Source organism: Micropterus salmoides, unplaced genomic scaffold, assembly GCF_014851395.1.
Source record: "Micropterus salmoides isolate LMB-PRFRI ecotype aquatic unplaced genomic scaffold, ASM1485139v1 Ms_hic_scaffold_11, whole genome shotgun sequence".
Taxonomy (NCBI): Eukaryota; Metazoa; Chordata; class Actinopteri; order Centrarchiformes; family Centrarchidae; genus Micropterus; species Micropterus salmoides.
Window position 1 is genome coordinate 19,987,772 of NW_024040152.1, and position 27,955 is coordinate 20,015,726.

Here is a 27,955-nt window from a genome sequence, read left to right on the forward strand (position 1 = left end):
ATGCGTTAACACGATAATAACGCATTAACGTGCCCCACAGTACCCTGTGGAAGGGCCTTTAATTAAACCAAAATGTTCAAAATTGCCAAGCAGTACAGTACATCAGTCATCAGTCTCAAACAAAATGTTCAGATGTAGTGAGCCACATATTAGATATTCTATTTTTTTTTTATTTTATTTTTTTAAGTATTTAGTTATCAGAATCTTACCTGATTTTGCGGCTGATCTCAGTCTGCTGTCCTGAAGTTCAGTTCAATAAGACATTAACTGTAGGGGCAACAGAAGGCACAGCAGGGAAAACTACAAAAATTGTTCCCCTTTTTTCCTTTTATGGGGTGTGAGGGTGAGAGCAGTGGGAGGTCTCTTCCCTATGTATGTCTATGTGTAAAAATGCATTGTACATGACGCTATTCCTTCTGTTGTTAGTGTGTCTTTGACACATAGGATTTAAAATGGACCGGTAACTTGAGTTGAATTGCTGACTTTTAGCTTTAATAGCATTTAAGGGCAGTGGTTCTGACCCATTTAAGCTATAGGGGCCAGATTGGTGTTAGCTGCTTTTTTAAAAAGTGGTATGGTACAACAACAAATTGGAGAAGCCAAGTCAAGCAGGTCATAAAAGGTTTAAAACAAGACGCTGCATTTTAAGTTTAAGAAATTTGGATTTGTAGCGCTGTTGCATTGTGCCGTAATACAACAAACCAAGTAACTGTTTAGAACAGAGGTTTTGAAATAGAGGCGTGCCTCCCTGGGGAGATTTACACTGGGTGGAGGGAGAGACATGAGATAATGAGTTACATAGATAAGACACAGATGCATGTGTAACCGAGGCAAGTGGTGAGGTGTCCAAATCACCAAGCAGCTAATTAAATGTTGCCATAGGTTCCTCACACATAATAAAGAGACTGGAAGGGTAATTTATTGATCATCAATATTAAAAATCAGGTTTTCAGACAGTTTTATTTACTACAACAGGACAAAAGTTTAAGCAATACTAACCCAGAACAAGATGTTAACGATAATCAATGGAGCAGTGCTGAGGATGAATTTGAGCTTTAAAGTCTGATAGCTTGGGGGAAAAGCTGCTCTGCAGTCTGGTGGTCCCCCTCTATATCTCTTCCCAGAAGGCAGCAGGGTGAACAGGCTGCAGCTGGGGTGGGTACTGTCCTTTAGTATAATTTGGGCTCAACGCAAGCACCTCACTGATATCACTGATGGTCAGGAGATGGGTACCAATGATCTTCTGAGCAGTTTGTGATGTTTTCAGTCAGGATGCTTTCTATTGCTCCGCTGTAAAAGCTGACAAGAACTTGAATTTGGCCTTCTTAAGCTTCCTCAAGACATAGTCGTTTCTGAGCTTTCTTCACCAGCGTGGAGATGTGAGATGACATGTCAGGTTTTCTGTGATGCTGATTCCCAGGAACCTGAAACTGTTCACCTGCTCCACCTCAGCTCCACTGATGTAGACAGGAGTGTATGTCAGGGATGTAGTCGTGGGTGTACAGCGTGAAGAGATTACAGATTACATCAACTAACTGATTGGCACAGGTTTTTAGTACACAGCCAGGAATGTTATCAGGCCCAGGACTCTTCTCACACACACACATATATATAAAATCCCCCTCTCACCCTTGCGGGGTGGTACGTGTCATCCTCAAGCTTGGGTCCTCTACCAGAGGCCTGGGAGTTTGAGGGTTCTGCGCAGTATCTTAGCTGTTCCTAGGACTGCATTCTTCTGGACAGAGACCTCTGATGTTTTACTTGGAATCTGCTGTCACCATTCTCTCAGTTTGGGGGTCACAGCCCCCAGTGCTCCGATTACCACTGGCACCACTGTTGCTCTTACTTTCCACATCTTTTCTAGCTCCTCTTTCAGCCCTTGGTATTTCTCAAGCTTCTCGTGTTCCTTCTTGATGTTGCTGTCGCTTGGGATTGCCACATCTATCACTGCAGCCTTCTTTTGCCGTTTCTCGATCAACACGATGTCTGGTTGGTTTAGCCATCACCAGGTTGTCAGTCTGGATCTTGAAGTCCCACAGGATCTTAGCTCTGTCATTCTCAACTACCTTAGGAGGTGTCTTCCATTTTGACCTTGGGACTTCCAGCTTCTGTCATTTAGTCCAGCCTTTTCCAGCCACTGGTAGGATTTCTTGATATCAGCCACTTCTTCTATTTGTCTGTGGTACATGCCGTGCAGCGGCTTGTCTCTCCATGAATGTTCTTTGTCTTCCTTGTCCTCACCCTCTGGTTTCTGCTGCCTGAGGTATTCACTAAGCCCTTCATCTGTGGGGGCCATCTTCCTGATGTACTCCTGGATCTTTGTTGTTTCATCCTGGACAGTGGTCTTGACACTCACTAGCCCTTGGCCTCCCTCACTACGCTTGGTGTACAGTCTCAGCGTGCTGGATTTGGGATGAAACTACATGCATTGTGAGGAGTTTTCTTGTCTTGATGTCAGTGGCTTCTATCTCCTCCTTTGGCCAGTTTATTATACCAGCGGGCTTTCTGATGACTGTGTTGATGGCTCGGATCTTGTTCTTCCCATTCAGCTGACTTTTCAGGACCTGCCTTACTCTCTGTAGGTATTTGGCTGTGGCGGACTTCCTTGCTGCCTCTTCATGGTTTCCATTAGCCTGCGGCACCCCAAGGTATTTTTAGCTGTCCGGAACATCTGTAATGTGGCCTTCTGGTAGTTCAACCCCCTGTTTGATACCATGTGACCACACTTGTCCAGTCCGAACGACATTCCAATGTCGTTGCTGTAGATCCTGGTAGCATGGGTCAGTGAGTCGATGTCTCGCTCATTTCTGGCATACAGCTTGATGTCCTCTATGTAGAGGTGGTGACTGATGGTTGTTCCACTTTGGAACTGGTATCCGTAGCCAGTCTTTGTGATGATCTGGCTGAGGGGGTTCAGGCCTATGAAGAACAGCAGCGGGGATAGTGCATCGCCTTGGTATGTGCCGCACTTGATGGTGACTTGTGCAATTGGCTTTGAGTTGGCTTCCAGACTTGTTTTCCACAGCCCTATTGAGTTCTTGAAGGTTATTAGTGTCCTTTTGATCTTGTACATTTCCAAGCATTCCAGTATCCATGTATGTAGCATTGAGTCATAGGCTTTCTTGTAGTCAATCCAGGCGGTGCACAGATTGGTCTGCCTGGTCTTGCAGTCTCGAGTGACTGCTCTATCAACAAGTAGCTGGTGCTTGGCTCCACTGGTATTACTGCCCATTCCCTTCTGGGCCATGTCCATGTATTGAGCCATGTGCCTACTCATCTTAGCCGCTATGTTGCCTGACAGGAACTTCCATGTTGTGCAGAGGCAGGTTATTGGCTGGTAGTTGGATGGGATTGTTCCCTTCTGGGGATCCTTCATGATCAGGACTGTCCATCCTTGGGTTAACCATTCTGGGTGGGTCCCATCCATCAGCAGTTGGTTCATTTGTGCTGCCAGGCGTTCATCCAGTGCAGTTATTTTCTTCAGCCAGTAGGTGTGGATCATGTCAGGGCCTGGTGCTGTCCAGCTCTTCATACCTGCCACTCTTTCTTGGATGTCTGCCGTTGTAATGGTTACTACATCCTTTTCTGGGAGATTGCGGTGATCTATTCTTAGATCCACTAGCCACTAGCATTGGTGTTGTGGGATGCCTCTTTCCCCCATAGGTTCTTCCAGTATTGTTCAGTCTCAGCCCTGGGTGGATCTGATCTTGTGTTATTACCCTGCCACTGAGAGTAGACTTTGGATGGTTCGGTGGAGAACATCTGGTTTATTCTCCTGGCTTCTGCTTCTCCCTTGTATCTCTTTAGGCGGGTAGCCAGAGCGGTAAGTCTTTGTTTGGCAGTCTCCAGAGCCTCGGGTATCGACAGCTTGTTGTATTTCTCAGGTAGCCCCTTCCTTGCAAGATATATATATCTATATCTCTGCTAAATACCTTACAGTTCATGTTATTTACCTCAAACAAAGCAGTGACACTATGACAGGACAACAGACAATAGTCTCCTTGGGTCTTTTTTATAAATGGTGCATTTGCACAAAACAGGGCTGGAAACGTGTACGCCACTTCCTATGCAAAGGTTGTGATCTATAAAAAACTAACTCAAACTGAGGCATGCATACACACATAAACTAGAGATATGAGACACAGCGACTCATGAAATGTTTGAAATGGATACTACAAAAGGTTACCTCTGAGTATGATAGGCTAATAAACTTAAGATAAATTTAATATTATTAGTTCATTTGCCAAACAGATGAAAGGCTTTCAGACTAAACAAACACCCATTTGATTGATTTTCCCTTAAGTACACAATAAAAAACATCTTTTAAGATCATTTGCAGTGCACACAAAAAGAAACATGATTTAAGATAATAAACACAAATGGAAATATCAGTTTTTGCAAAAGAACGCAGTGCAATTTAATCTCATAAATAAAAGGTGTACAGTAGGACAAATTACATTTAAATTGATGCTGTTTTCGATGCCTCAGTCAAGCCAATACGAGTGCATAGCTTCATATATATTGTTATCAGATGTTCGTTGTCTTAAGGTATTTGAGCCAAACGCTGTGCCAGCATGTGGATGTGATGCGTTGCTTGTATAGAAAAAATATAATGCTATTTATTAAGTTAATCTTTCATTTATCAGAACTTAACACGTAAAACAAGCCTTTTTTTTTTTAACTCATCTGCAGCCTTGTTTATTGAGTGGAGTGTTTGTGTAGTCTAAATAAACATTTAAACACAAGTGGAATGCATTTGGTTAACCCTTTTCAAACGAGGGAATCCAAATTATGTACCTGGGTCATCAGGTGCATCTTGTATGTGTCCCCCTACACCACCGTCACTACTCAGGAGGTATGCGCTTTCCTGCCTATCGGTTATCAAGGGGGTTGAGCACAGTGTGTGTGCAAATACCCACCAAACATGATGTTTCTTGCTTCACCCCCACCAAAATAATATCAGTGTCACACTGGGTTAAATTACTTTTTTTAGCTTTTCTGTCAGAATTTGTCGTCCTTATTTTCATGTAGTCAGTACGTATTAATATTAATGAGGGGCGTTTCACTGACCAATTATAGGCAACTGTGGGCATTGTGATTTATAAAAGGATATTGGCATAGGAGTAAGTCTTTGAGTCCAAGTCAAATCTCAAGTTGTGGTTATGATGAATGTTGTATCCCCTGCTGCGTTCAATCCAGGCTGCTTATAACACTGCATAGCTATAAAGGATTCTGTAATTGTAACCCGTTTTTCACTAAAGAGCACAACCATGTAATGTGAAATGCAACTAATGACATCTTATTAACTAGCCTAATGTAAGTCTGCACACCCCGCAGACTCTCAAACCCAGTGTTACGTTAATTGAATAAAACTTCGTGGGTTGTAGCTGTGTTTTGTAAGTACGCAACCTATAGGAGTCTTTCCTATGGACATTTTTATAATTGAGAGTCCAGGTGTGTGCCTGCTAATGGAGAAGCCTTAGGGTGGAGCTTCCTTTAGAGGGACAAACTAGATTGCATTTCTAGCCCAAAAGCCTACCCTTCACACATGAATTATGGTCATAGTAGTTTGGCTTGCTGATTTGGTCTGCTTAACACATTCAGCAGTTGGAGATGCACCTGTGACACAGCCCATGGAGGCAAAGGTGCCCTGTGAAGTTTTTTTGTAAACAAATTCCGAGTTACAGTGTGTGTATCCTTGAGATCTAATAAATGTGAATGCACTTGTTTTCTCATATAACACTCCCAAAGCTGATTTCTGTTTCCATCCATGTTCACAAGCCACCAGTGCTTAATTTGTGCCAGAGCTGGCCTGAGCCCCGCTCCGGTACCTTTGAGATTAAGCCTTTTGCACTCCGGCACCTTTAAAGTGCGCTCCGTCACTGCACTGCCCTTCTAAACAAATAAAATCCAAGATTTCATAAGCCTAATAGGATAAGTCTAGTTGATTTCCTTATTTACTGTTGTATTTGGTAGCTAATAATGGTTTCTGTTCACCCTTAATGTGCAGGTACACCATGCATTTTAAATAATTCATTATTTCATCATGGATTATTAATTATTAAATTCTGTGGTTATTGACACGCTGTGTCAGCTACTTTGTGATGTTACTTGTGTTTGTTACTGTAGGCTGGTTAAAGCTATTTTGATTGTTTGATAGTTGGAGACAGCAGGTTTGAGTTGAGGGCAGCCTGTAAGATCAGTCAGTGGTGACGATCAAAGGCTGCAGGTTTGCAATTGCATGGACATATTGTGTGTCCGGTTTAGCACTCCGCTAACATACAGGTGCTGGTCATATAATTAGAATATCATCAAAATCCCTTGTCAAGCCACTCTTGAACAAGACACAGCGTCAGAAGCATCTCGCCTGGGCTAAAGACAGAAAGGACTGGACTGCTGCTGAGTGGTCCAAAGTTATGTTCTCTGATGAAAGTAAATTTTGCATTTCCTTTGGAAATCAAAGTCCCAGAGTCTGGAGGAAGAGAGGAGAGGCACAGAATTCATGTTGCTTGAAGTCCTGTGTAAAGTTTCCACAGTCAGTGATGGTTTGGGGTGCCATGTCATCTGCTAGTGTTGGTCCACTGTGTTTTCTCAGGTCCAAGGTCAACGCAGCCATCTACCAGGGAGTTTTAGAGTACTTCATGCGTCCTGCTGCTGACCAACTATAGAGATGCAGATTTCATTTTCCAACAGGACTTGGCACCTGCACACAGTGCGAAAGCCACCAGTACCTGGTTTAAGGACCATGGTATCCCTGTTCTTAATTGGCCAGCAAACTCACCTGACCTTAACCCTATAGAAAATCTATGGGGTATTGTGAAAAGGAAGATGTGATACGCCAGACCCAACAATGCAGAAGAGCTGAAGGCCACTATCAGAGCCACCTGGGCTCTCAACACCTGAGCAGTGCCACAGACTGACTCCATGCCACGCCACATTGCTGCAGTAATTCAGGCAAAAGGGGCCTCAACTAATTATTGAGTGCTGTACATGCTCATACTTTTCATGTTCACACTTTTCAGCTGGCCCAACATTTCTAAAAATCCTTTTTTGTATTGGTCTTAAGTAATATCTTAATTTTCAGAGATACTGAATTTGGGATTTTCAGTAGTTCTCGGTTTTAATAATCACAATTAAATGAAATAAACATTTGAAATATATCAGTCTGTGTGTAATGAAGGAATATAATATGCAAGTTTCACTTTTTGAAAGGAATTACTGAAATAAATCAACTTTTTGATGATATTCTACTTATGACCTGTATAACCTATATGCACCTGTAAATGGGGGTAAAATTGTATAAGAGTGGCTGGTGTAGCCTTTTCAAATGTTACCGACCGAATGGATCACATTCTGATAGCGAAACGAGTCATATATTGATTCACTATGTTACAGCCGTCGTTTTGGCCGCTAGTAAATGTTACTTCAAAGAACGGGGTACTTCCGGTCGGCTAAGAGGCATTGCGAGGTTACCCAGTCGACCAATCACGGCGTAGCCTCTGTAAGTGTAGCGACTCGAGGGTGGGGTTATATATAAACAAAACTAGAATTAGGTCCCTACAAACTGAAATGAACTAAAAATACCTTTATTATTAGGGAACCAAATAAGCAAGAATAACTACGCCAACACTATCCTACAGGACAGTGTAACAGGTCCTAGAACTGAGTGAACAGAGACATGCATCCACAAATATAAAGCTTAATTTATCATTTTCAATTTGCCAAAATACTTCATCTATTTTAAATGCATAAAACATAGGCCTCACACACACACACTCTCATCCATTCACATAAAACCACATGAGGTATTAACAGAACCAATACCTGTAGACTGTATCAGTCCCAATAAGAGCAGCAGCAAAACCGTTCCAATATGGGTACAATCAGTCCTACCCGTTAGTATATTCCCAGTTTATGCATCCCAACCGGATGATGAGCTGATGAAGTCACTTTGGTGGATTACGAGAAGAAAGAAGGCCGTCAGACTTGTAAGGACCATCAAAGAAGGGGGAACCCGCGAGAAAAAAGTTCAACGTCAATGCCTATAAATTGGAAAACAATATAATGTAAGGAATGTCCCAGTCATATGTAGCAAGAAAGAGAAAGGAGAAACAGAAATACACACCGCAGTTGAGAATGAATGCGCACACACGCGCTGGAGACGAGCGCGCACCAACTAAGGCCTCAGCCTAGCCGCCGCACGCTACAAGTAATAAAAATTACACTTTATGAACTGCAAAAACCAATAACACGAACGCTTACCAATTTTAGAATGGACATTGAACCAGGCTGGGAAATACAATGCTGAGCCCCGTGCACCCGCGCCGTGCATGCACGCTGCGCACTGGAGGTCCAAAAGAATAAATAGATTAGTGTGGAACAATTTTCTAAATAAAATACCACGCAATGACAGGCAGTTAAGCTACTCACCGTTTGAATGTTTTACAATGTTCACAGCACGAGCTGGGAGATACCCCTGTTGACTGTGTATGCACCGATGTGCCAGGTGTCTACAAACCAAGACGCAACGATTACACACGAGATGATGAATGAAAGTACGGTTTATTTTCTCTGTACCCACCAATGGAACACGCAAGATGGGTGCAGATCATCGGGCTTAGGGCCTACACCGTGATCTGTTTGAGTTTGGAGCAGCTCAGGCCGGGCAGACGCGTGCACCGCTCCCAAGCACTGCTTCCACACACGTGTGACGTCTGAGACAGGCAGAAAGTGTCAATTCAGGTGAGGAGACCTCCTTTTAAAGGCTCCGGTGCGTGACGTATACTTACCAGTGGGCATGCGGGCATACTGCCACATAAACAAAAAATAATAATAAGCTACTGATTACTGCATTCAATTTTTATTATATTTTATATTGTGAATTGTCACTTGCCACCTAAATGTTGTGCTTCCATTTATAAAAATAAAGAATTTTCCACCATAATGTGGTGCAGAAAATGTCTCCAGAATGCAGGAAGTTAAGTGTTTATTGTTTGTTTATTGCTAAAAATCTTCAGATATTTTATCTATAAATTTGTTTTTCTAAAGACTAAGTCTATTACAATATATTCTTGACTAGTAGTCATGCACACCAAAGTTGTGCAAATGTTACGTCTCAGTGTTTCATCATACCCCTAATCTGACCCCCTAAATGGATCAATGGACTGACCGATTTTGGTGGGCTGCCTAGGCCAAAAATGCCAGGTCCGCTTTTTTTGTCCCAGTCCAGCCCTGGATAGATTAATCTGGCATACTGGGTAAAAGCTTGGTGGGCCGAAGCACTTTTGAGGCAGATGTAACGTAAATTATTTAATTTTTTAATTCTTTTAAAAATGGGCAGACAAACCCAAGTATATACAGCTGCAGCCCGCAGACCTGATGGAAGTTGACGGAAGTTGAACTTCCAAATATGGTTTGTCCCAGAAGACACCGCACACAAAACGTGATGACGTTAATCTCGGCTCACGTACATTATAGATCCTAATGTTAACCGTTTTATTCTTTAGAGGCCAACAACAAAACTTTAAATACACTTCTGAGAAGTTTTGAGGTGAGAAATAAACTGCGTAGAAGTCGAATATCGGCAGTATGACGAAAATTGACGGCGAATCGAAAATGTGTTCAAATGTTTTCGGAGTTGACAAGTGCCGACCATGGTGCCAGTGGGTGTCAATATATAACTGCAGTAATGTTAGCGGAGGCTGCACAGTAACACAATGGAGGTTAGCCATATCTGTTAGCGGCCGATGTGTGCCACTGTAGGGTTAACGTTAACCGGTTGACATGCATACAATCAATAAATTTAGGCACACACCCTGTGATGCTTAGGGTAAGAGGAATATACTTCGGGGGGCTGTCAGGAATAGTTAGCCAGCTAGCTCCGGTTAGCTGCAGCTGTTGTGTGAAGCGTAATTATAGCAAAACGGCTACATATGATGATAATAATAATAATAATTATTATTATTATTATTATCATAAGACAAACGTGCCTGATACTTTCACAGTCAGCCCCAGGCCTACATGCTTGCAGCTATTAATGATTCAGCAGTAAGAATCACAGTTGGTCCCCCTCCTCCATGTCCCCGGGGGAAAAAAACTGAGCTCCCCCGAAAGCTATGCAGCCTATAGTTCGCACACTGATGTGGTTATAAGATTTTTGGAAAAAACACTATGAACTTGAAGCGGCATATGGCTAAGCCAAGGTTAACCACCTGGGAATTGAGGTATCTTAATGTCTCCTTTGCAATAAAAATGAGAACAAAGCTAACAGTCAAATCATATCTCAAATTTGGTTAGAGCAGATTGACCAAAATGCTATTCAATATTATACTACTGAGTTAGAAAACACTAAAATGATGGTTAATGACTAAAACTACACTAAAATACTTTTGATTTTCTTTTGGTTAAAATCAGACAGTTCTGTGTCTCAGTGAGGATTGTGAATATTTTAGTATTTTTATCTCTTATATATATATATATACTTACTTATTATGTCAGTCCTCTATTGTCTGCCATGCTTTTTCTCGCTGTTTTAATACTGCAGCCGTGTTTCTTTCTTTCTTTTTTTTATATTATGTGAATTTTTTCATCATATACCTTCTTTACACACAGCGAGTAAAAGCGCATAAAGTATGCTGCACACGTCTTTTCCATTTCAGCATCAATGAATCTGTGATTGACCGTGTGATCTCTTGAAGAAAGTTGTTGAGTTGCATTTATCTGACTTACTTATACCTGGCTTGACATAGCCGCTCCTCCTGAGCCTGGTTTGGCCTTCGTGAAACCGATAAAGCCAGGATGCACTGATCACACTAGGTCAAGCCTAGCTTTATCTCTTATCCTGGATATCTAAATTCTGCTTTTGTGAAACAGCCCTCAAGACTCAGATTACAAAAACACAGAGGCCAACTAAAACAGAGGGCTGTTTCACAGTAGGAGCGACTATGTCAAGCCAGGTTTAAGTAATTCAGATAAATGCATGTCCACAGCTTTCTTCGAGACCACAAGGTGACAGTCCATCACAGATTTATTGATGCTGAAATGGAAAAGACGTATGCAGCATACTATACACACAGTGAGTAACAGCAAATAAAAAGGTTTATGATAAAAAATGCACATAATATAAAAAAAGAAAGACAGAAACACCGCTGCAGTATTAAAACAGTGAGAAAAAGCATGGCAATGGAGTAAGTAGCTAAAAATATCACTACTCTTAAAGGAAACTGTATTAACTGTAACATAATTATACTGTTACCATTCATGGTTCTTTATCATGATCATAGAGGTCATTATATATATATATATATATATATATATATATCCATCGTCAACCACTTATCCTGTGTACAGGGTCGCGGGGGGCTGGAACCAATCCCAGCTGACATCGGGTGAAAGGGGTACACCCTGGACAGGTCACCAGTCCATTGCAGGGACACACATAGACAAACAACCACTCACGCTCACACTCACACTCACACTGAAGGTCAATTTAGGGTCACCAATTAACCTAGTCCGCATGTCTTTGGACGGTGGGAGGAAGCCCGAGCACACAGAGAGAGTCCACTCAGACACGGGAAGAACATGCAAACTCCACACAGAAAGGCCAGGCAACCAGGGTTTCACCCATGACCTTCAGTGCAAACCACTGTACCACCGTGCCGCCATATATATAGATAGATAGATAGACAGATAGACAGATATAGAAGCTGATGCGTGCACCATACTTTACACACCATACTAACCATACTCCCACAGGGAGCAACAGCAAGGAGGTTTACGTGAAATAAAAGACCATAAAATGTAAAGAAGATAAAATAAAGAAAATAAAAGTAACATGGGCACAGTAATAAAACAGCGAAAAGTAAGTAACTTTTTGTTGAATAGGGGTGGGGACATAAGGGCTCAGATTAGGGGTGTGACAATACACTTGACTCACGAGATGTGATGATGCATGATGCACAATTCTGTGTTCAAGAGAAGTAATATTCAATGCTGAAATATTTAAGTGGGGAGTCTGGGTGTCCTTCTCCAGACATTTTTGAGCATTAAACACTTAATTTCCTGACTTCTAGAGAAATATTCTGCATGAATGGTGTAAATGTAAAAGGAAACACAAAATTCCGCCAACAGGTGATAATTCAAAATGTAAAAATATAATGCAGTAATCAGTAGCTTATTAATTTAGCTTAAGTTACTTATTTTGGACAAGGCACATTTGTTTCTTCTATGTTTACATTGCATTGCATGTTTTCTTATTGTGCAAATAAACCTTTCAGAGCCTCCTGAGACCCTGTGTCCTCATATGGACACAGCATTTTCAGTTATTTAACATTTTTCATTGGTACAACAATATGGTAAAGCATATATATATATATATATAGTAGGCCTAGGCAGAGATGCTGGAGGTATTCAGGCCTCATCCTCAGTAATTGTAGTGCTGCTCTTTATCACTTAAGAAGGGCAATATCCCTTTATTTCAAGCTACACACCTGGTCATGGATAGTTTTTTTGTTTAGTTTTTTTAATCTAATCTCCTTATAATGATACCATTGACGTGAGTATGAGAGTCACCTGGCTTTCTTTTGGTACACTCCATACGATTGCCTAAACTGGAGCACCTTGCTGTCTGAAACCCCAAAAAGGAGCAAGAAGTGAAGAAGGCTGCAGGACAGGCCTGGCAGAGCATGATCAGGGAAGAAGTGTACATATCAGAAAGGGATGAGTTTAGTTTTTGACATGCTACTTTCTGTTCCTTATTCTGTTTCCTGTTCCTGTGATGTGGATGTAAACTCCCTCAAAAACAGAGGTCTATAACTATAATATCATGCACATAGTTAAGAGACCACTCCCTCTTTTCTACATCATTAACTCTGCAGCTTTAGCCTCAACATTGTTTTCGAATTTGGCCTGCAGTTTTTTCTGTTGCCTGTAGAGTTCATATCTTTGTCAGCTCAACTGCAAAAAGGCACACCGCATATCATTGTCAAGAGATATATTTAGTAGGAACAGACACTTCAGATCAACCAGCGGCTTCATCAGGTAAGATTCTGGTAACTGTACATTATAACTGATTATAGTATAAATCTAATGAATGCCGGTTCACATTTTCTTTGAATATTTCATTTTGAAACATTATAGTAAATATACTGCTAGGTTCAGGAATAATGTAGCTTAGCAATTCTAGATTTATTGGGTTGACCATCATCATAAAGTGTGTGTAACTTAAAATAAAAATAATCATGAGAATGAAGATAAGACATAACAATTAATATTGGACAGATATTATTTTTTCCTTTGTTGAGAAAATTGAAATGATGGCTAATGGTGTTATGTGGTGTTTCAGCTGTGTATATTCCATATGACAACATAACATAACAATGCCAGTATTTGCTATGTAAAATGGCTTTTAAATGAGTATTTAAAAAGTATAAGTTCCCCTTTCACAACTGTGTTGTAATTTGCATGTAATAGTAGTTGGTAGTGTTTATAATTTTAGATTTTATTTAATTTTGTTTTAACACAGAAATATCCCAACAAAACCTCTGAAGCATGGACAAAGAGGGAAAGATGATGATATGCTGTCTGCTCTTAGCAGGTAACATAATAAAGTCACCTCTTTGTTTCCTATCTCAAATTTCATTACATCTTGTCAATGAATGAATCAAAGAGAACTCCTAGAAGTAATGTCTTTCTTTGTCACTTGTTGTTCTCTCTTTCAGCTATTAGCCCTGTGTTTAGTGAAGAATGGAAGGCCACTGTTGTAAAACACCTTGACGTCCTGGTTTCATCCTGTGTTGTGATACCCTGTTCATTCACCCATCCTAAAGAGAACCTGCCAGCCTCCAAACTCAGAAAGATCTGGCATCGTTCAAAAGAACGAGATCAACGCATCTACCATGAAGATTCCACACTAATCCTGGAAAACTTTAGGGGGCGCACACGGTTGGTGGAGGAAAGGAGTGCTAATAACTGCACCTTAGAAATAACTGAAATTAAAGACCATGACAATGGCCCTTTCTGTTTCCGGATTGAACTAGCACGGACACCGGGTGATACATCCACCATTGACAAGTTCTCCTTTGTTGAAGATTGTGTTGAGTTCACAATGCTCAGTATGTCACCAACCTCTCAAGATTACATAAATCTATATACAGATTTTCTATGTTACAGTGATTTGCCTCGTATTCTACTCTGTCTTTTTTCATTTATAGATGAACCTCCAAAACCTACACTGATTCACGCAAAGACAGCCATTCAAGATCATCCTTACACTGTCACCTGTTCAGTCACCCATACCTGCCCCTCTCATGTGCCTAAACTCACATGGAGTAGGGCAGTCAAAGAAACTGATGTCATTGAGGTCCACAAACAAACTCATGCTGGCCACTGGGAGGCAGGGTCCATCCTGACGTTCATTCCTGAGGAGAAGGATGACCACAGTGAGCTTACCTGCACATCACAATTTTACGGCCAGAAGAGGTCCTATTCAACACTGACACTCTATGTAAAACGTGAGATCTTTTCACTCTGTTGTTGAACTTTAAGGAATCTTTTATTTTAAAATTTGTATACTAGATGTTGTCTCTTTTACATCTGTGCAATATTAAGGGAGAGGGCTCCTATATAAATCCTGTTTGCAGGTAAAGAAAATTACAACCACATCATCATTCCCTCAGTGGTGGGGATTGGTATCACTGTGATCTTTGGAGTCTTCTGCAGTTTCATGGTAAAAAAATACAAGTAAGTAATACACTGACATTAACTGGTTGACACAGCACATCAGATGAGCAATAACATTTGTGAAAAAAAATATTTATTTTCCTGCACACATCCCCATTTTCAACACATTTCTGTACAGTATGTGCTCTTTAATAAAACTACATTGTTTTTTTTTTCTGCTCAAGGACACGCATTTCAGAGCTCCAAAGTCAGGATGGAAGGTAAAACTGTTGTAAAGCTGATTAAGTTCATATAGTGCTACACTGATCTCACAGGATTTCAAAAATGTTTCATATGGTCATGTCATTTTCTTAACATTTAGCATGTGGAACCGGCTGTCCAGGATGTCTCGCAGGTGAGAAAAAAGAAATGTGTTTTGATTCATTTTCCTTTCTCATCGTGGAGTAATTGCAAAATAAAATAATGTTACCTTAGACGCTTTAATTATATTGATGTGTAATTTATACTGTGAAAATTTCAGGATTCGTTCTGATGGCCCAGGACCATCTCGTTCTGATCAAAGGCAAGAGGCTTTTTTAGTGTCATTTTAGTGACTAGTTCTGTACTCTCCCTACTTTGCATATTTATGCAGAAGTATAGCACTTTTTGTGTTGTTTTTGATAAGATAAGATACGCTTTTATTTTTATGCCTCCCAACATTTGCATGGTTTCTGTTCTTCTTTTTTGTCCAGAAGGTCTGTTTGGAGCAGATTTTCGAGGTAAGCCACTGATAGTTGCATCCTTCACTAATAAGTTTCACAAGTTTTTTATCACTTGATTTTCACAGTCCAAACACACTGGTTTCACAGTTTAGCAAACATAACCTTTGAGAGTGCATTTTTGTTACAATGAAGCTAGCACACCACAGTGTTTAATTTTCTGCTTTAAAATGTTAATGATTTATATTACAGTATATATATTTTTTCTATAACAGAAGGCCTAAAGGGGACATGAGTTCCAGTCATATGTAAGTCTGTTAAATGTGAAAAAAAGTTAAGTAGCTAGTTTTCGCAACTGTGTAGTGACGTGAATCTTAATCCACAGGCCCAATAATGATAATTCAAAATCCTGTGCCGATCAGAAATTCGCAAAGGCTCGTTTCCCGTCCCCGAAAAGGTACTTGGTTACTCCTACTACACCAGTTAAAAAATATAGATATCATATAATGTAGTACTGCAATGTCTTATGTCATTCTTTTTCTCTGTCTTCTTGTTATTGCTGTTTTATGTTAATGGGCCTCAGCCAGCCAAAATCCTGTAATTACAAAGAGGTATTATTAAATTGCTGATAATTTATTGCCGAGACTTACATACCATACACTGGCACTATCAACATCTGTGACAATAATGGCCTAAATCTCTCACAGGACCTTGATGATGGTGACGATTATGTTAACACTGAGGACCTCAACGTCTACGGAAACATCTGAAAAGAAATATTTCCTTCCAAAGAGAGAATTTGTGATCAAAGAAGACAACTCTTATCATGATCATATTCATTTCTATTAATTAATACCATTGATGATTATATTATTATATTATTTAGTAAGTACCAGTAAGTATGCAAGTCTGTTCAGCCAGTGTATGTGTGTGTTTGGGCATGGTGTCAACATCGTTTGGCCTGAAACATAAATGTAAATGCCTTTATGAGATTGAATTAAATAAAACAACTTGATCCCAAAGGTAATAAACAAAGAAAACAAGGAGGGATAAGAACTGAATGGAATAGTATGACATTATGGGAAATGTGCGTATTCACTCTTTAGCTGAGAGCGGAGATGAGAAGAGCAACACCACTCTCCCCATTAAATATAAGGTTACAGCCAGCAGCTTGGTATAAACGCTTGAAACAGGGAAACAGCAAGCCTTGCTCTGTTCAACGGTAACCAGCACCTCACTAATTAACAACAAATGATAACATGTAAATTGGCAAATTTAAGAGTTTTCAGCAGGTTTGTTACCTATGAGCTGAGCCAGGCTAGCTGTTTCCCCTCGGTTTCAAGTCTTTATGTTGAGCTAAGCCAAACATCTGCTAGTTCAGACATGAAAGTGGTATAAATTCTTTCATCTCACTTTTGGCAATAAATAAATATTACCGTATTTTTTATTGTTGTTGTTTATAGTATATAGAATTTACACTCAAATGCTTTGACATAAACTCATATACAGTGCTGGTGTAATTGATATTTCAATGACGTATATAGAAAAATGACATAAACCTAGATCGAATTTTCTGTAAATAAGACATCTACTGCGAGAAAAGATTTTCCTGTTTCTAGACCCAGGTGAAAAGCAGAATGTATGAACCCAGTTTGATGAGGTCAACTGATTTTATTGAAGATTTTGAGTTTTTTGAGAATCATTTGTTTTTTAAAGAAGAGTCTGATGGTCCTTTAGAGAAAACAGGATCTTGTGGTTAGTGCACCCTCTGACTCCGCCCACATATAAGGGAGAGGTTTCTTAAGAAGCACATGTAGGGACTTTTGTCAAAGGTGGTAAATATCTTCATGACCATTTACCTCTGGAGGTAAGTCATTCAGATCTTTAAGAATAAATGTATTTTTTTCTATGTGTGTGAAGGTAGCCTTGTGCCTCTCTCCTTTGTTTTGTGTTTGGATTTTGTTGTTGATGTTGAGAGGACTGAAATAAAAAAAAGTAAAAAAATAAAAAAGATTTTGTTTTTATAAAATAATCTTTACATTTGACAGTCTATGTTAGTATTAGTTTATGTGTTCAAATACTGAATTTAAATTCATTTGTAAGCAAAGATTGATGTAACTCTATTGTGACATAATGGCTTAATTTATATTGTAGTTGTTGATTTTCAGTCAGAATTTTTTATTACATATCTGTGACAGTTTAGACATTTTAGTACAGGAAACAACTCTTGTCTGTTTCAAAAATATTTGTCTCCATTGTCCAATTTAGAGTAAAATATAAATCATGATACCCGTGGTAAAGAAATCCAAAATATGACAACAACATGCAAAAGGCTGAGATCATTTTGCTCGTTAGCATTAGGCTGTCTCAGGAGATTTCTGGAGGTTTTAACACTGACTGGTAGAAGTTTAGAACATTTCAAATTTAGAGTTTTTCTTTACTTCAGGTTCTAAAAAACATAATGCAGTTTGTTTTAACAGCTTCCAGTTTATGTTCTTATTTGCATCTGTGGTATTTCTGTGACTGAAAAAATCTCATTATGTAATCTGTATGTATTTTATGCTGCAACTCAGCTCTGTTACTGCTGCCTATTTTTGCCACTGTTTTTAAAATTAGGTTTCACTATTTAATAAAAAAAAACACTGAAAGAGACTGAATGTGACATTTTTGTACATGTATACGGTGTGACTGACACTGTCATGGAACATGCATATGTGTACTACTGCATCTTTTTGCACTAACTGTTTTTGTTCCCCCCAGAAAACCTGTTCTGCTTGAATAGTCTATAAGTTTTCAGCAGATATGGGTGATACCTTTAGTGTAGTGATACTCAACCCAACTAGATTCACTTGAAAGTAGACTTTCTTAAAACATACAAGACAATGAAATGTTGCCCTCTGCTGTTTTGATTTTGGGCATTCTTTGTGAGTCTGTGAATCTCTCCTATGCGAGTCCCTCAACTTTATGGAAATGCATACTAAATTGCATGAGTGCCCCTTTAACATTGAAACTGTAAGGTAGATCAGATTTTTAAATATTGTTTTATGGTAAAATTTGAATTTTCTAGAGGTGATACTTTTGATAAATATGAAAAAAACATATGTATTCTGTGTCCCCCCCCCCCCCATTTTTGTACATTGCTGTATGTTCACTTTCCTTATTTTATTTCAGTTGTGTGGTACCATTCATAAGATGTCTGGATTTCGAAGATGTCTCCTAACCTTCTGCATTTTAGGTATTACTTTTTTGTACTATTAGATTTTCATTTATTCTTTTTCTCATTTTTAATTTCCTTTTGCATATTGGTCCTCTTGCAGGATACTTTTTCTGCTGTTCCACCGCTTGGTATGTAAAGATGCCAAGCAACATCAAAGGACTGGTGGGTTCCTGCCTTGTCATCCCGTGCAGTTTTGACTACATTCAGTATCCACCTCACAATCCAGATCGTGTGGTTTGGTACCAGTATGTGAGCCGTGGATATCCTTTAGTATATGACGACTGGAACCCAAATGAGGTCATTAACATATTTAAAGGAAGAACACGTGTATTGACTTCTAAACACAGGAAGATATGCAGTCTACAAATCTCCCCAGTGAGCTGGTCTCACCACAGACAAAAGATTTACCCCTGGGTAGATCCAGAGAATGTTGGGAGAAGCACCTATCGATTCTTTGATACAACTGTAACAATTGATGTAGTGGGTAAGTTATTATGATGAGCTTGGGAAAAAATACACTGTTAGATTGATGTTTATTCATGTGTCATTATTGATTCTTTACATTTCCTTTGTAAAGGAAAACCAGAGAAACCGGATATTACGATCTTTGGAAACATGAAGGTTGGACAGTCCGTGACAGTGCAATGCACTGTTTATCATACCTGTCCCTCTAATGCACCCACTCTGAGTCTTAACATTCCACTGCAAAACCCCAAAATAACTCATAGCCCAATGTCTGATGGCACATCCAAAACTACCATGATGACCACATTAAACATAGACAACGACCACCAAACTGTTGAGTGCTCTGTCCGACACTATGGCGGTCTCACTGCAACAGCCTCCAAAACCTTAAATGCAGAATGTACGTATGTGATGGACATGCAAGAAATAAACCAGTTTTCTTTTACCTAGAAATTTTAACATTTACCATTTTTATTTCAGGCTCCTATTCACCTTTGACTATCCAGCCTACATCGAATGAGTTTCTTGAGGGACAGGAAAGCAAAGTAACCTGCACTGCCTTATACACATGTCCAAAACATATACCAACTCTCACATGGAACTATGTTAGCATGCCAGCCTCAAGTAATACTGACAAGATTGTAAATGCTGAGTGGAGGACTGTCTCCACACTGACATTCAAAGCATCAGCCAGGGATCATGGAAAATCTCTGACATGCTCTGCACGATTCACTGGGGGTGAGAGGCAGACAGTGAGCATCACCCTACGGGTAAAGAGTGAGTAGAAATAATAATAATCTGAGTGAAATCTCTTTTGATGAACTGTGTGTAACTCATGTCGACATTAAAGAAGCTATGATCAGTATTTTTAGATGAACAATGGATAAAACTACTGTGTGTAGTAGATGATGTTGCTTGTAGTTCCCTCAGGTCCATCGGGCTTTTTAGCTTCTTTAAGCTCATTATTTAGATTTTCTGGCCCACAACTTTGAAAAGCCACCGTATACTTCTTGCCCTGCAAGTCAGAAAGGTTGTGAACTCCTGGTTGATCAAAATATTTGATTCAAATGTTTCTTGTTTTTGCAGGAAATATGCTTAATCGTGGTTGGTCCTTCACCACCCCTCGCAGCACCACAGGCATGAGAGGCTCATGTATCATCATTCCTTGCAGTTTTAACTACAGTACCTCCCAGCCTGCTGACCTCCGAGTTATATGGTACTTGTTCAAGAACAATGAATACCCTCCTGTATTTGACCAAAGACAGACTGTTATTAGTAAGTTTAGAGGTATAACCAGCTTGATTGGATCTGTGGGGGAAGGGAATTGTAGTCTCAAGATTGAGAGGCTGGAAATGTCGCACAACCAGGACAGACTTTACCCATGGGTAGACAAGAATGCTATTACCTCCTTCCACACCTTAGATTCCACATTTTATGAAAAAACCTCTGAACTCATTGTCTCAGGTAAGCATCTGGACACATTTATTCCCCCTTTTTATCAATTGAATCCAAATTCCCAAAAAATCTATTCTCCAAATGACGATATTTGCTTTGATTTTATAGACCGTGCACAGGAACCGCAGCTTAGCATCATGGGTGTTCCCAGGGTGGGAGAGCAGGGCAGAGTGTCCTGCAATGTGCACCACACATGTATCTCTGCTCCCCCCACCCTGACTCTAAGTGGTATATCTGGAACAGACAGCATTATGGATACTCTGGTATCTGATGGGATTTGGGAAAGGACAGTAGAGCGAAGCTGGGTTGTAAAAGAAGAGGACCAGAGCGTGAAGTGTACCGTTCGCTACCATGGTGGTCAGGAAGCCACAAGTGAGCTCAGGCTGAATGTTGAATGTGAGTACAATGTGAGACCATGTTTTTTTTAATTAAAATGAAAATGCTACTGTTTGGATTGAAGCCTGACTTTCATATTTCTGTTCAGGCCCATATGAAAGAATCACGATTGAGAAGCCAGGCGAGGCAATAGAGGGTGTGGCCAAGAGTGTCATTTGTTCTGTTTCCTACAAGTGCAAGAAAAATAAACCAACTATTCTGTGGAACTACGAAGACATGCAGAGTTCATTACACACCAACAAGAGTTCCAGCAATACCTATACTACAGTGTCAAATCTGACCTTTATTGGCTCTCTTGGGGATGACGGTAAATATTTGACCTGCACCGCTCAGTTCACTACTGGGGAGACCTCAGACTCTGCAACTCTTCATATAAAAAGTGAGTTCCAAAATGCGTAAAATAATGTGTCCCAAAATGGCAAACATTTGCTCTATACATTTAGATTTAATTGATTATTCCTTGCTGTACTTTTCTTCTAGAATATAACAAACCACTTGAAGAAATAGATCCACATGAAAATGACAGTAGGTGTTTTGCTCAGTTTCCTCAAAACTCATGTTGCTGCCATAAATGGACTGATTTCTATAGGCATACCATCATGGCTTGTTTCACTCTTCACAGTGTCCTACGTTCTGGCGGCTGACGTTCCTTTCAGATTCAGGGCCCTGACCCGCTCCTGTGTGGTGATTCCCTGCAGCTTCCAGTACCAGGAAGATGAGCCTCTCACACGTGGCATCTGGTCCAAAAAAACTGGGGGCATTGTCTATCATAACGCCCGGAGCCAAGTACTTGACCATTTCAAAGACCGCACCAGAATTTTAGGAGAACTGCATGAGGGAAACTGCTCATTAGAGATTGATGACATCAAGCCCTTTGACAACGGGCCTTTTTGTTTCTATGCAGAGAAAGGAAATGACAAATACAGATTCAACAACAGCTGTGTTTTTATTGTTATGAAAGGTCTGGAATCAATACTTACTCTTCATCTTATTTAAATGTGCAAAGCTATGTAACCTGTTTGCTTTCTAATCAATGAAAATACACTGCTTTGTGTTTTACCTGCTCAGCTTCCCCAGAAAAACCGGTGATGACCCAAGTTCCAACAGAAGTTGATGCTGGCTCAACGATTACTGTCTCATGTTCTGTGACGCACACATGTCCATCACATCCTCCAGAGTTCTCATGGAGTGTCCCTAACCTCACCAGTGAGGTCAGGCACTCCTGGACGCAGCGGGGCATCTGGGAGACCTCCTCCACTATCACTTTCATGGCCTCTGGAGGAGACGGGGACAGAAACCTGACCTGCACTGCCATCTCCTGGCGTGGAAAGCAACAAGCTAACACAGTCAAGCTGACTGTGAAGGGTTAGAACACAATATTTATCTGTTCTCTATTTATTTTCTGTTTTTATATTATATATTGGGTTGTGTATTTTACCTAAAACATTAGCATGAGCCGTAAATGTTCCTACATCACCAGGATCACTGATGTACCAGTTAAGAAGCTCTCTCCCAGTGATCATTCCAGTCTCAGCTCTCCTCATTGTAATCATCCTGGCTGCAGTGTTTGGAGTGGTCATCTACAGGAAAAGGTAGAGTAAATCCAATCAAATCAATCCAAAATGTGTCAATACTGTGGGTGTGTAATATCAATTACTATTGATACTATTAGGTGTCTATTGTAGAATGTAAAATGTCAACATTTATTAGCAAATGTTCCTATGGCATTTTTTCCCCCAACCAACAGGAAGCGTTCTGATGACTCGCTGAGACCACCACCTCGACCAGAGAAAAGGTATGCTGGTCAAACTAAATGCATAATGGACATTGATGACATAACTGATGACACAATTGATGACTAGATTAAAGTCAAGAACACGTACGTCAATGAAATTACCTTTCATAACAAATTATAATTGTACGCAAATTAGGCAGCAAAGGCTCTGTTCTTTGAAAGAGGTCTAATAGAACAAAAGGAGCCTTGAGGATTATGCTGGCCGAACAAAATTATTAATATAAAATCTTAGTTGAAGGTTCAGTGTGTAATATTTAGAAGGATGTATTGACAATACAAGATAACATACATAACTATGTTTTTAGTGGTGTATAAATGTTTTTATTACCTTTGAATGAGCCATTTCTATCTACATTACAGGACATCAGCATTTTGTGCCACCAGTTTGTAGCCAGAATGAACAAACTTCTCTACAGAGCACATTTCATCAGTACATTGAATATGTACTCATTAAGAATAATAATAAGAAGTAATGTTAGTAGTAATAGTTGTCGAGTGGTTTATTAGAAGTAAGAAAAAAAGAGAAATTTGGACAAATGGAGGCGTGTATTATACATGTATACAGCCACCGTGCTTCTAAATGTAAATAATACATGCGGGCCACCGTAGCTTCTTCTGCATGCTTGGAAATGGAGGGGTGTACGGTGACTGATGGTGCATTCATGTGGTGTCGGAATAATCAGAATAATTTCTTCCTCCTAAAATCTTTATTGCACAAAGAGAAATAAAGTGTACATGGGACAAGAACTTTACTAAACTTTGACTTGTATGAAACCACTTATTGCATTGTACATATTTTGTAAACATGTAATTTGTAATATGGTTATAACAGCTGTGAACTAGAGTGAACTAGATGTCTGTGTGTTGTTTATATGCTCTGGTAATGAATAATCCAACACATCTTTGTAGTAGCATCCATGTTGATTGTTAAGAGCACATCAACACACACTGAAGTCGGAAAAACAACTTCACTACTTGGGAAATGGGACCATATGAGGAGCATGTGAATGTACCGTGAGCCACTGGTTGCAATTTGCAACCCTCACCACTATGCCACTAAAACTCACACACTGAACCTCTATATCAACAATACCAAAACCGACACATAAGAAGGAGGTCTGATATGGAGGGAGCTTTGTCTTATCAGCAGAGTAATTGTGAGAAAAGTTAGATCATGATTGCACTGTAAGCACGTATATGACCTGAAGTTAGTAAACATCCACACAGTATGAGCCAATGATTGTGAAGCATATATGAAACAGCCGATTCCAATTGGTATCTTATTTGTCACCATGCATCCAGTACTTCCACCAAAGAGTAAATCTTTTTCTCTGCGATTCAAACCTCACTCACAGGAGATCACTATGGGATAGATTTTCCAGGTAAGCTCTGTTAAAAATTGCCCCATATCTCATATCATGCAGGATAAAATAACAGAGGAGCTATGTACAGCCTTTTAATCTATTTTAAATAATTTATTTTCATGGAAATGTTCAGGAGATACCCTGAAGACAGGGAGAGACCTCCAAGGCCTGAAAAACGGTATGTCAGCAAAATGCTTGTTTTAAAAATTTAACAAATACTGTAGACCTATCCTGACAAGGAGTAACATTGGGCTTTACATTACAGGATGTCCTTTTGGAACAGAATTTCTCGGTAAGAACACCAAAGAGAAAACACTCACCTTTAATCCCAAGATGAAGTGTCTTACATCCATTTTTACCCTTTCCAGTAGAGCAGACGATGGGCGCGTCGGGTGGCAAAATGAGAGGAGACCAAAGTAGGTGTCCTTCAGTACTGTTGGTTTTAGACCACTCTCACTGTTTGTATCTAACACTTTAATATTTATTGATGTTATTCTTATAGGAGGTCATTCTGGAACAGATTTTCAAGGTACCATTTTCAATTTTAGCACAGGAAGAAATATCCAACGAAGGTTAAAATCAAGGGCAACTGGACTTGGTTGAAGATACTGGAAGACGTTTCGTCCCTCATCCAAAGGACTTCTTCAGTTCTGACTGACTGGCAGAGAAACTCAGCTATTTAACCTCAGTGGGGTCGTTGGCCCGGGTCATCGATACCGCTGGTTCGTTAGTGTTCCTGGTTGCTGTGACGACAGTCGTTACAGTCGTCAAGACTACCTGTGGCCAAGACTGAACGACCATCGTTGGTATCTTCACCTGAGGCCAATAGGTTACGTTTGTTGAGTTTCCTGGGAAGTGATGAAAGGACAGCATTGTAAGTGGGGGATAAGTGGTGGCGTAGACCCCCTCCCCTGTTCAATGACGGCTTCTCAACCCTGGTGTAGATGGCTTCCTTGATACCTCTTTCAAACCATCCATCTTCTCTGTCTAAAATGTGCACCTGGTGGTCCTCAAACGAGTGTCCTCTGTCCTTCAGATGTAAGTAGACTGCAGAGTCTTGACCTGAGGAGTTGGCCCTTCTGTGTTGAGCCATGCGTTTGTGTAGTGGTTGTTTAGTCTCCCCAATATACAGGTCTGTGCATTCCTCACTGCATTGGACCGCATACACTAGATTGCTTTTCTTGTGTTTGGGTGTGCGGTCTTTGGGGTGTACCAGCATCTGTCTTAGTGTGTTCTTGGGTTTAAAAAACACAGGGATGTTATGTTTGTTGAAAATCCTCCTGAGTTTCTCTGATACTCCAGACACGTACGGAATCACAAAGTTGTCAGTCAGAATTCTGCAGAGAAGTCCTTTGGATGAGGGACGAAACGTCTTCTAGTATCTTCAACCAAGTCCAGTTGCCCTTGATTTTAACCTTCGTTGGATAACTATGACCTGGATGACTGAGAATCTTCATAGACACAGGAAGAAATAATATATGCATCATTTGAAAATATCAATGAATATAAATACATTTTTTATTACCCTTGCAGACACCAAGGCAATACTGCAGACGTCAGTGTTGGCTATTTGTAAGTGTTTCTGAATGTTCCTCTACAACATCACAAACCCGTAATAGCAGGCACAGCCAAAAAATGACATTCTGTAATTCCCTATTCCTCCTAAAGAAACAACACTCACACTGTAACCTGTGGCAATCAAATCTCCAAACAACGCTTTCCATCCCCGAAGGAGTGAGTTTTACTAACACAGCTGTTCCTTAAATGATGTTCCATTGTTTTATATTTAGTTTGGGCATTAATTATACGCTTCTGTTTATATTTCTGTTTGATCTAGTAACCGGAGACAGAGGCATGAGGTGAGTAGTGCTGTGATGAGTGGTAATGCCCAAATCAAAGGTTATCTCGTGTTTTACAACTAACCATTAAGAAAAAGACATTAAATCAATAACATCATCACAGATTTTAGAACAACCTTTTAAAATGTATTTTATCTTTACAGTTCTAGTGGGTATGTAATGACCAGAGGAACAGTGACATCACAAACTATTATATCCATAAAGGAGGTGAGTTGTTGACCCAAAAAGGCAGAGATGCTGCCTGACCCAAAGCTGAACCTCACCCAGCCAGAGGGGGGAAGAAAGTACGGACGCTGGTGCTTCACAGGAAGAACCAAAAGAGTTTTTGAAGGAGTTTGAAATAACATTACAAACTAACTTTCCCAGCTTTTAGACATTGCTTTTGCCACATGGGACCATTTAAGTGCCAACTGGGACACTTTCCAGAGAGACAACTCTCTTCAAAATCTCTGATGAATTATGAAGTTGCCATGGTAACCAAACCCAGGACTAAGCTGATTCTTCTCCTGCAGTTTATTCCACACACACAAACAGCCAATCTGGACCCCCTTCCCCCCCCCCCTTCTTGTCTCATCCTAATGTGTACAATCACCAGAGTAAGGACACTCTACACTGTTTTCAAATCACCCTAATCAAAATGTAAACAAAATAACAACTGAACGTTCATCTGTGAAATGTAATTATGATATTAATAGTTCTATTCTCATACAGCCATAATTGAGAAAATTATGAACTCTGTGAATCAGCTTCTTATTCACTCTGCAACTACATCACCATCTATGTGTTTGCATTAATTTGTCTTCTCTTGTATCTTGTCTTAACCAATCTTTCTTTCCCAAACTGATAAAAGTGTGACAACTAAATAGTTGAATGCTAGTTAAAATATTATTGCCTTTTGTGAAGGTATTTCTTTATTGTCCTGTAATGTTATATTCTTGCATTTGAAGTTAACCACGCTTTAGTTTGTTAGTTGTTTTTCATGCAGTAGGTTCCCGGTTCAAATCCAAGTCATGACCAATTACTTTACATTGTTTTGCAGAGATAAAAGTGACTGCCAAATGAGTGGATGTACTTTAAAATAATTTAATAAGTCTTCCTTTCCTCCTTTAAAAACTTTCCTCTTCCTCCTAAAAGTAAATTTAAGTGTATAAACTCATTAAATCCTTGTGTAAGAAAAATGGCCTACATGGAGGTTAGTCTCTGATTTGTAAATGCTTAGTGCCAACATGTCACTAATCATAACCATTCATGCAGAACGAGTTCTCAATTTTGAGTTTGCTGTAGCACCACATCAGCCTTTTTTAATGTTCCGCCCCATCCAGGCTGTGATTGGTCAGTTCACAAGAAGTGAGTTTGATAAACAACTATATGCACACGCATGGATAAAAAAATTAGCACAGATCTTCTCCCTACTCTGTCTCTGCTGGTGTTCTGTCGATTTATGCTGCCTATCGAGAAGTGCTACTTGGCAGTGCTTTGCATGCCTATTGGTTAGGGGTAGGGTTAGGGTTAGATGTTCTTCCTGGATCTTGTGGCTGTTTTCACAAATGTCCTCTGGCTATTTGTTAAGAAATATTGTTACAATGCAAATGAATGTCCACATTATGGTATGTTTTGTTTTTTCAAGTTGAGATAGGCTATACAGTCAGACACATATGCATGAATTTAATAAGAGACAAGGGAGAGAGATATAGGCTATTTAATACACATTTAATTATCAAATTATCAAAGTGCCTAAGTGGAGAATATAAACAACTATGTGTTATGCTTAACCAATCTATATCCTTCAATACTATAAAATTAACAATAGGCTGAATAAAAACTGATCAAATAAATACATAAATATATTTACTGACCAAATGTTTGTGGAAAGGTTATTTATGTCTGCTTTGATTGTTTGGATGGTGTTACTGCAAACAATGACAAATATTTTAGCCAAAATCTGTGTTCACACCACCCTTTACAATTACTCAAGTTCATTAGGACATTCTCTCCCTGTCCATCAACATACATACATAATATCCTCC

The 27,955-nt window shown here is 39.8% G+C and overlaps 2 protein-coding genes across 7 annotated transcripts; both read left to right on the forward strand.

Annotated features, from left to right (window-relative positions):
- The first annotated feature begins 12,869 nt into the window (after positions 1–12,869).
- Positions 12,870–17,071, forward strand: LOC119898321. 2 transcript variants are annotated; one of them, XM_038712527.1, is made up of 13 exons: positions 12,870–13,038; positions 13,523–13,594; positions 13,719–14,111; positions 14,211–14,510; positions 14,640–14,739; positions 14,904–14,939; positions 15,041–15,073; positions 15,200–15,241; positions 15,414–15,437; positions 15,653–15,685; positions 15,763–15,834; positions 15,961–15,988; positions 16,085–17,071. In XM_038712527.1, exons 2-13 carry the CDS (start codon positions 13,549–13,551, stop codon positions 16,145–16,147), a joined length of 1,170 nt encoding a protein of 389 aa, XP_038568455.1. In that variant the 5' UTR covers positions 12,870–13,038; positions 13,523–13,548; the 3' UTR covers positions 16,148–17,071. The 2 variants fall into 2 exon arrangements, with proteins under 2 accessions (XP_038568455.1, XP_038568454.1); XM_038712526.1 differs by having other exon boundaries at positions 12,871–13,038; positions 15,411–15,437.
- Positions 17,072–17,187: 116 nt separating this feature from the next.
- On the forward strand, positions 17,188–27,106 carry LOC119898299. Of its 5 annotated transcripts, none has more exons than XM_038712486.1 (22): positions 17,188–17,244; positions 18,549–18,612; positions 18,695–19,078; positions 19,172–19,459; positions 19,540–19,836; positions 20,146–20,523; positions 20,623–20,910; positions 20,999–21,289; positions 21,391–21,435; positions 21,533–21,871; positions 21,979–22,275; positions 22,391–22,502; positions 22,658–22,705; positions 24,061–24,087; positions 24,203–24,247; positions 24,335–24,361; positions 24,438–24,485; positions 24,572–24,598; positions 25,603–25,641; positions 25,738–25,803; positions 25,907–25,928; positions 26,072–27,106. In XM_038712486.1, the coding sequence occupies exons 2-22, from the start codon at positions 18,570–18,572 to the stop codon at positions 26,075–26,077; spliced, it is 3,117 nt and encodes a 1,038-aa protein (XP_038568414.1). In that variant the 5' UTR covers positions 17,188–17,244; positions 18,549–18,569; the 3' UTR covers positions 26,078–27,106. The 5 variants fall into 5 exon arrangements, 4 of the variants coding, with proteins under 4 accessions (XP_038568414.1, XP_038568415.1, XP_038568416.1 ...); XM_038712487.1 differs by having other exon boundaries at positions 24,441–24,485; XM_038712488.1 differs by lacking the exon at positions 24,572–24,598.
- The last annotated feature ends 849 nt before the right edge of the window (positions 27,107–27,955 follow it).

Coding starts and splice junctions, on each gene's coding strand:
- LOC119898321 (XM_038712526.1), top strand. CDS start 13,549: ATGGACAAAGAGGGAAAGATGATGATATGCTGTCTGCTCTTAGCAG. Junction 14,940..15,040: donor CTCCAAAGTCAGGATGGAAG/GTAAAACTGTTG, acceptor CTTAACATTTAG/CATGTGGAACCGGCTGTCCA. Junction 15,438..15,652: donor GTTTGGAGCAGATTTTCGAG/GTAAGCCACTGA, acceptor TTTCTATAACAG/AAGGCCTAAAGGGGACATGA.
- LOC119898299 (XM_038712486.1), top strand. CDS start 18,570: ATGTCTGGATTTCGAAGATGTCTCCTAACCTTCTGCATTTTAG. Junction 24,362..24,437: donor TTTTGGAACAGAATTTCTCG/GTAAGAACACCA, acceptor TACCCTTTCCAG/TAGAGCAGACGATGGGCGCG. Junction 25,642..25,737: donor GACGTCAGTGTTGGCTATTT/GTAAGTGTTTCT, acceptor TTCCTCCTAAAG/AAACAACACTCACACTGTAA.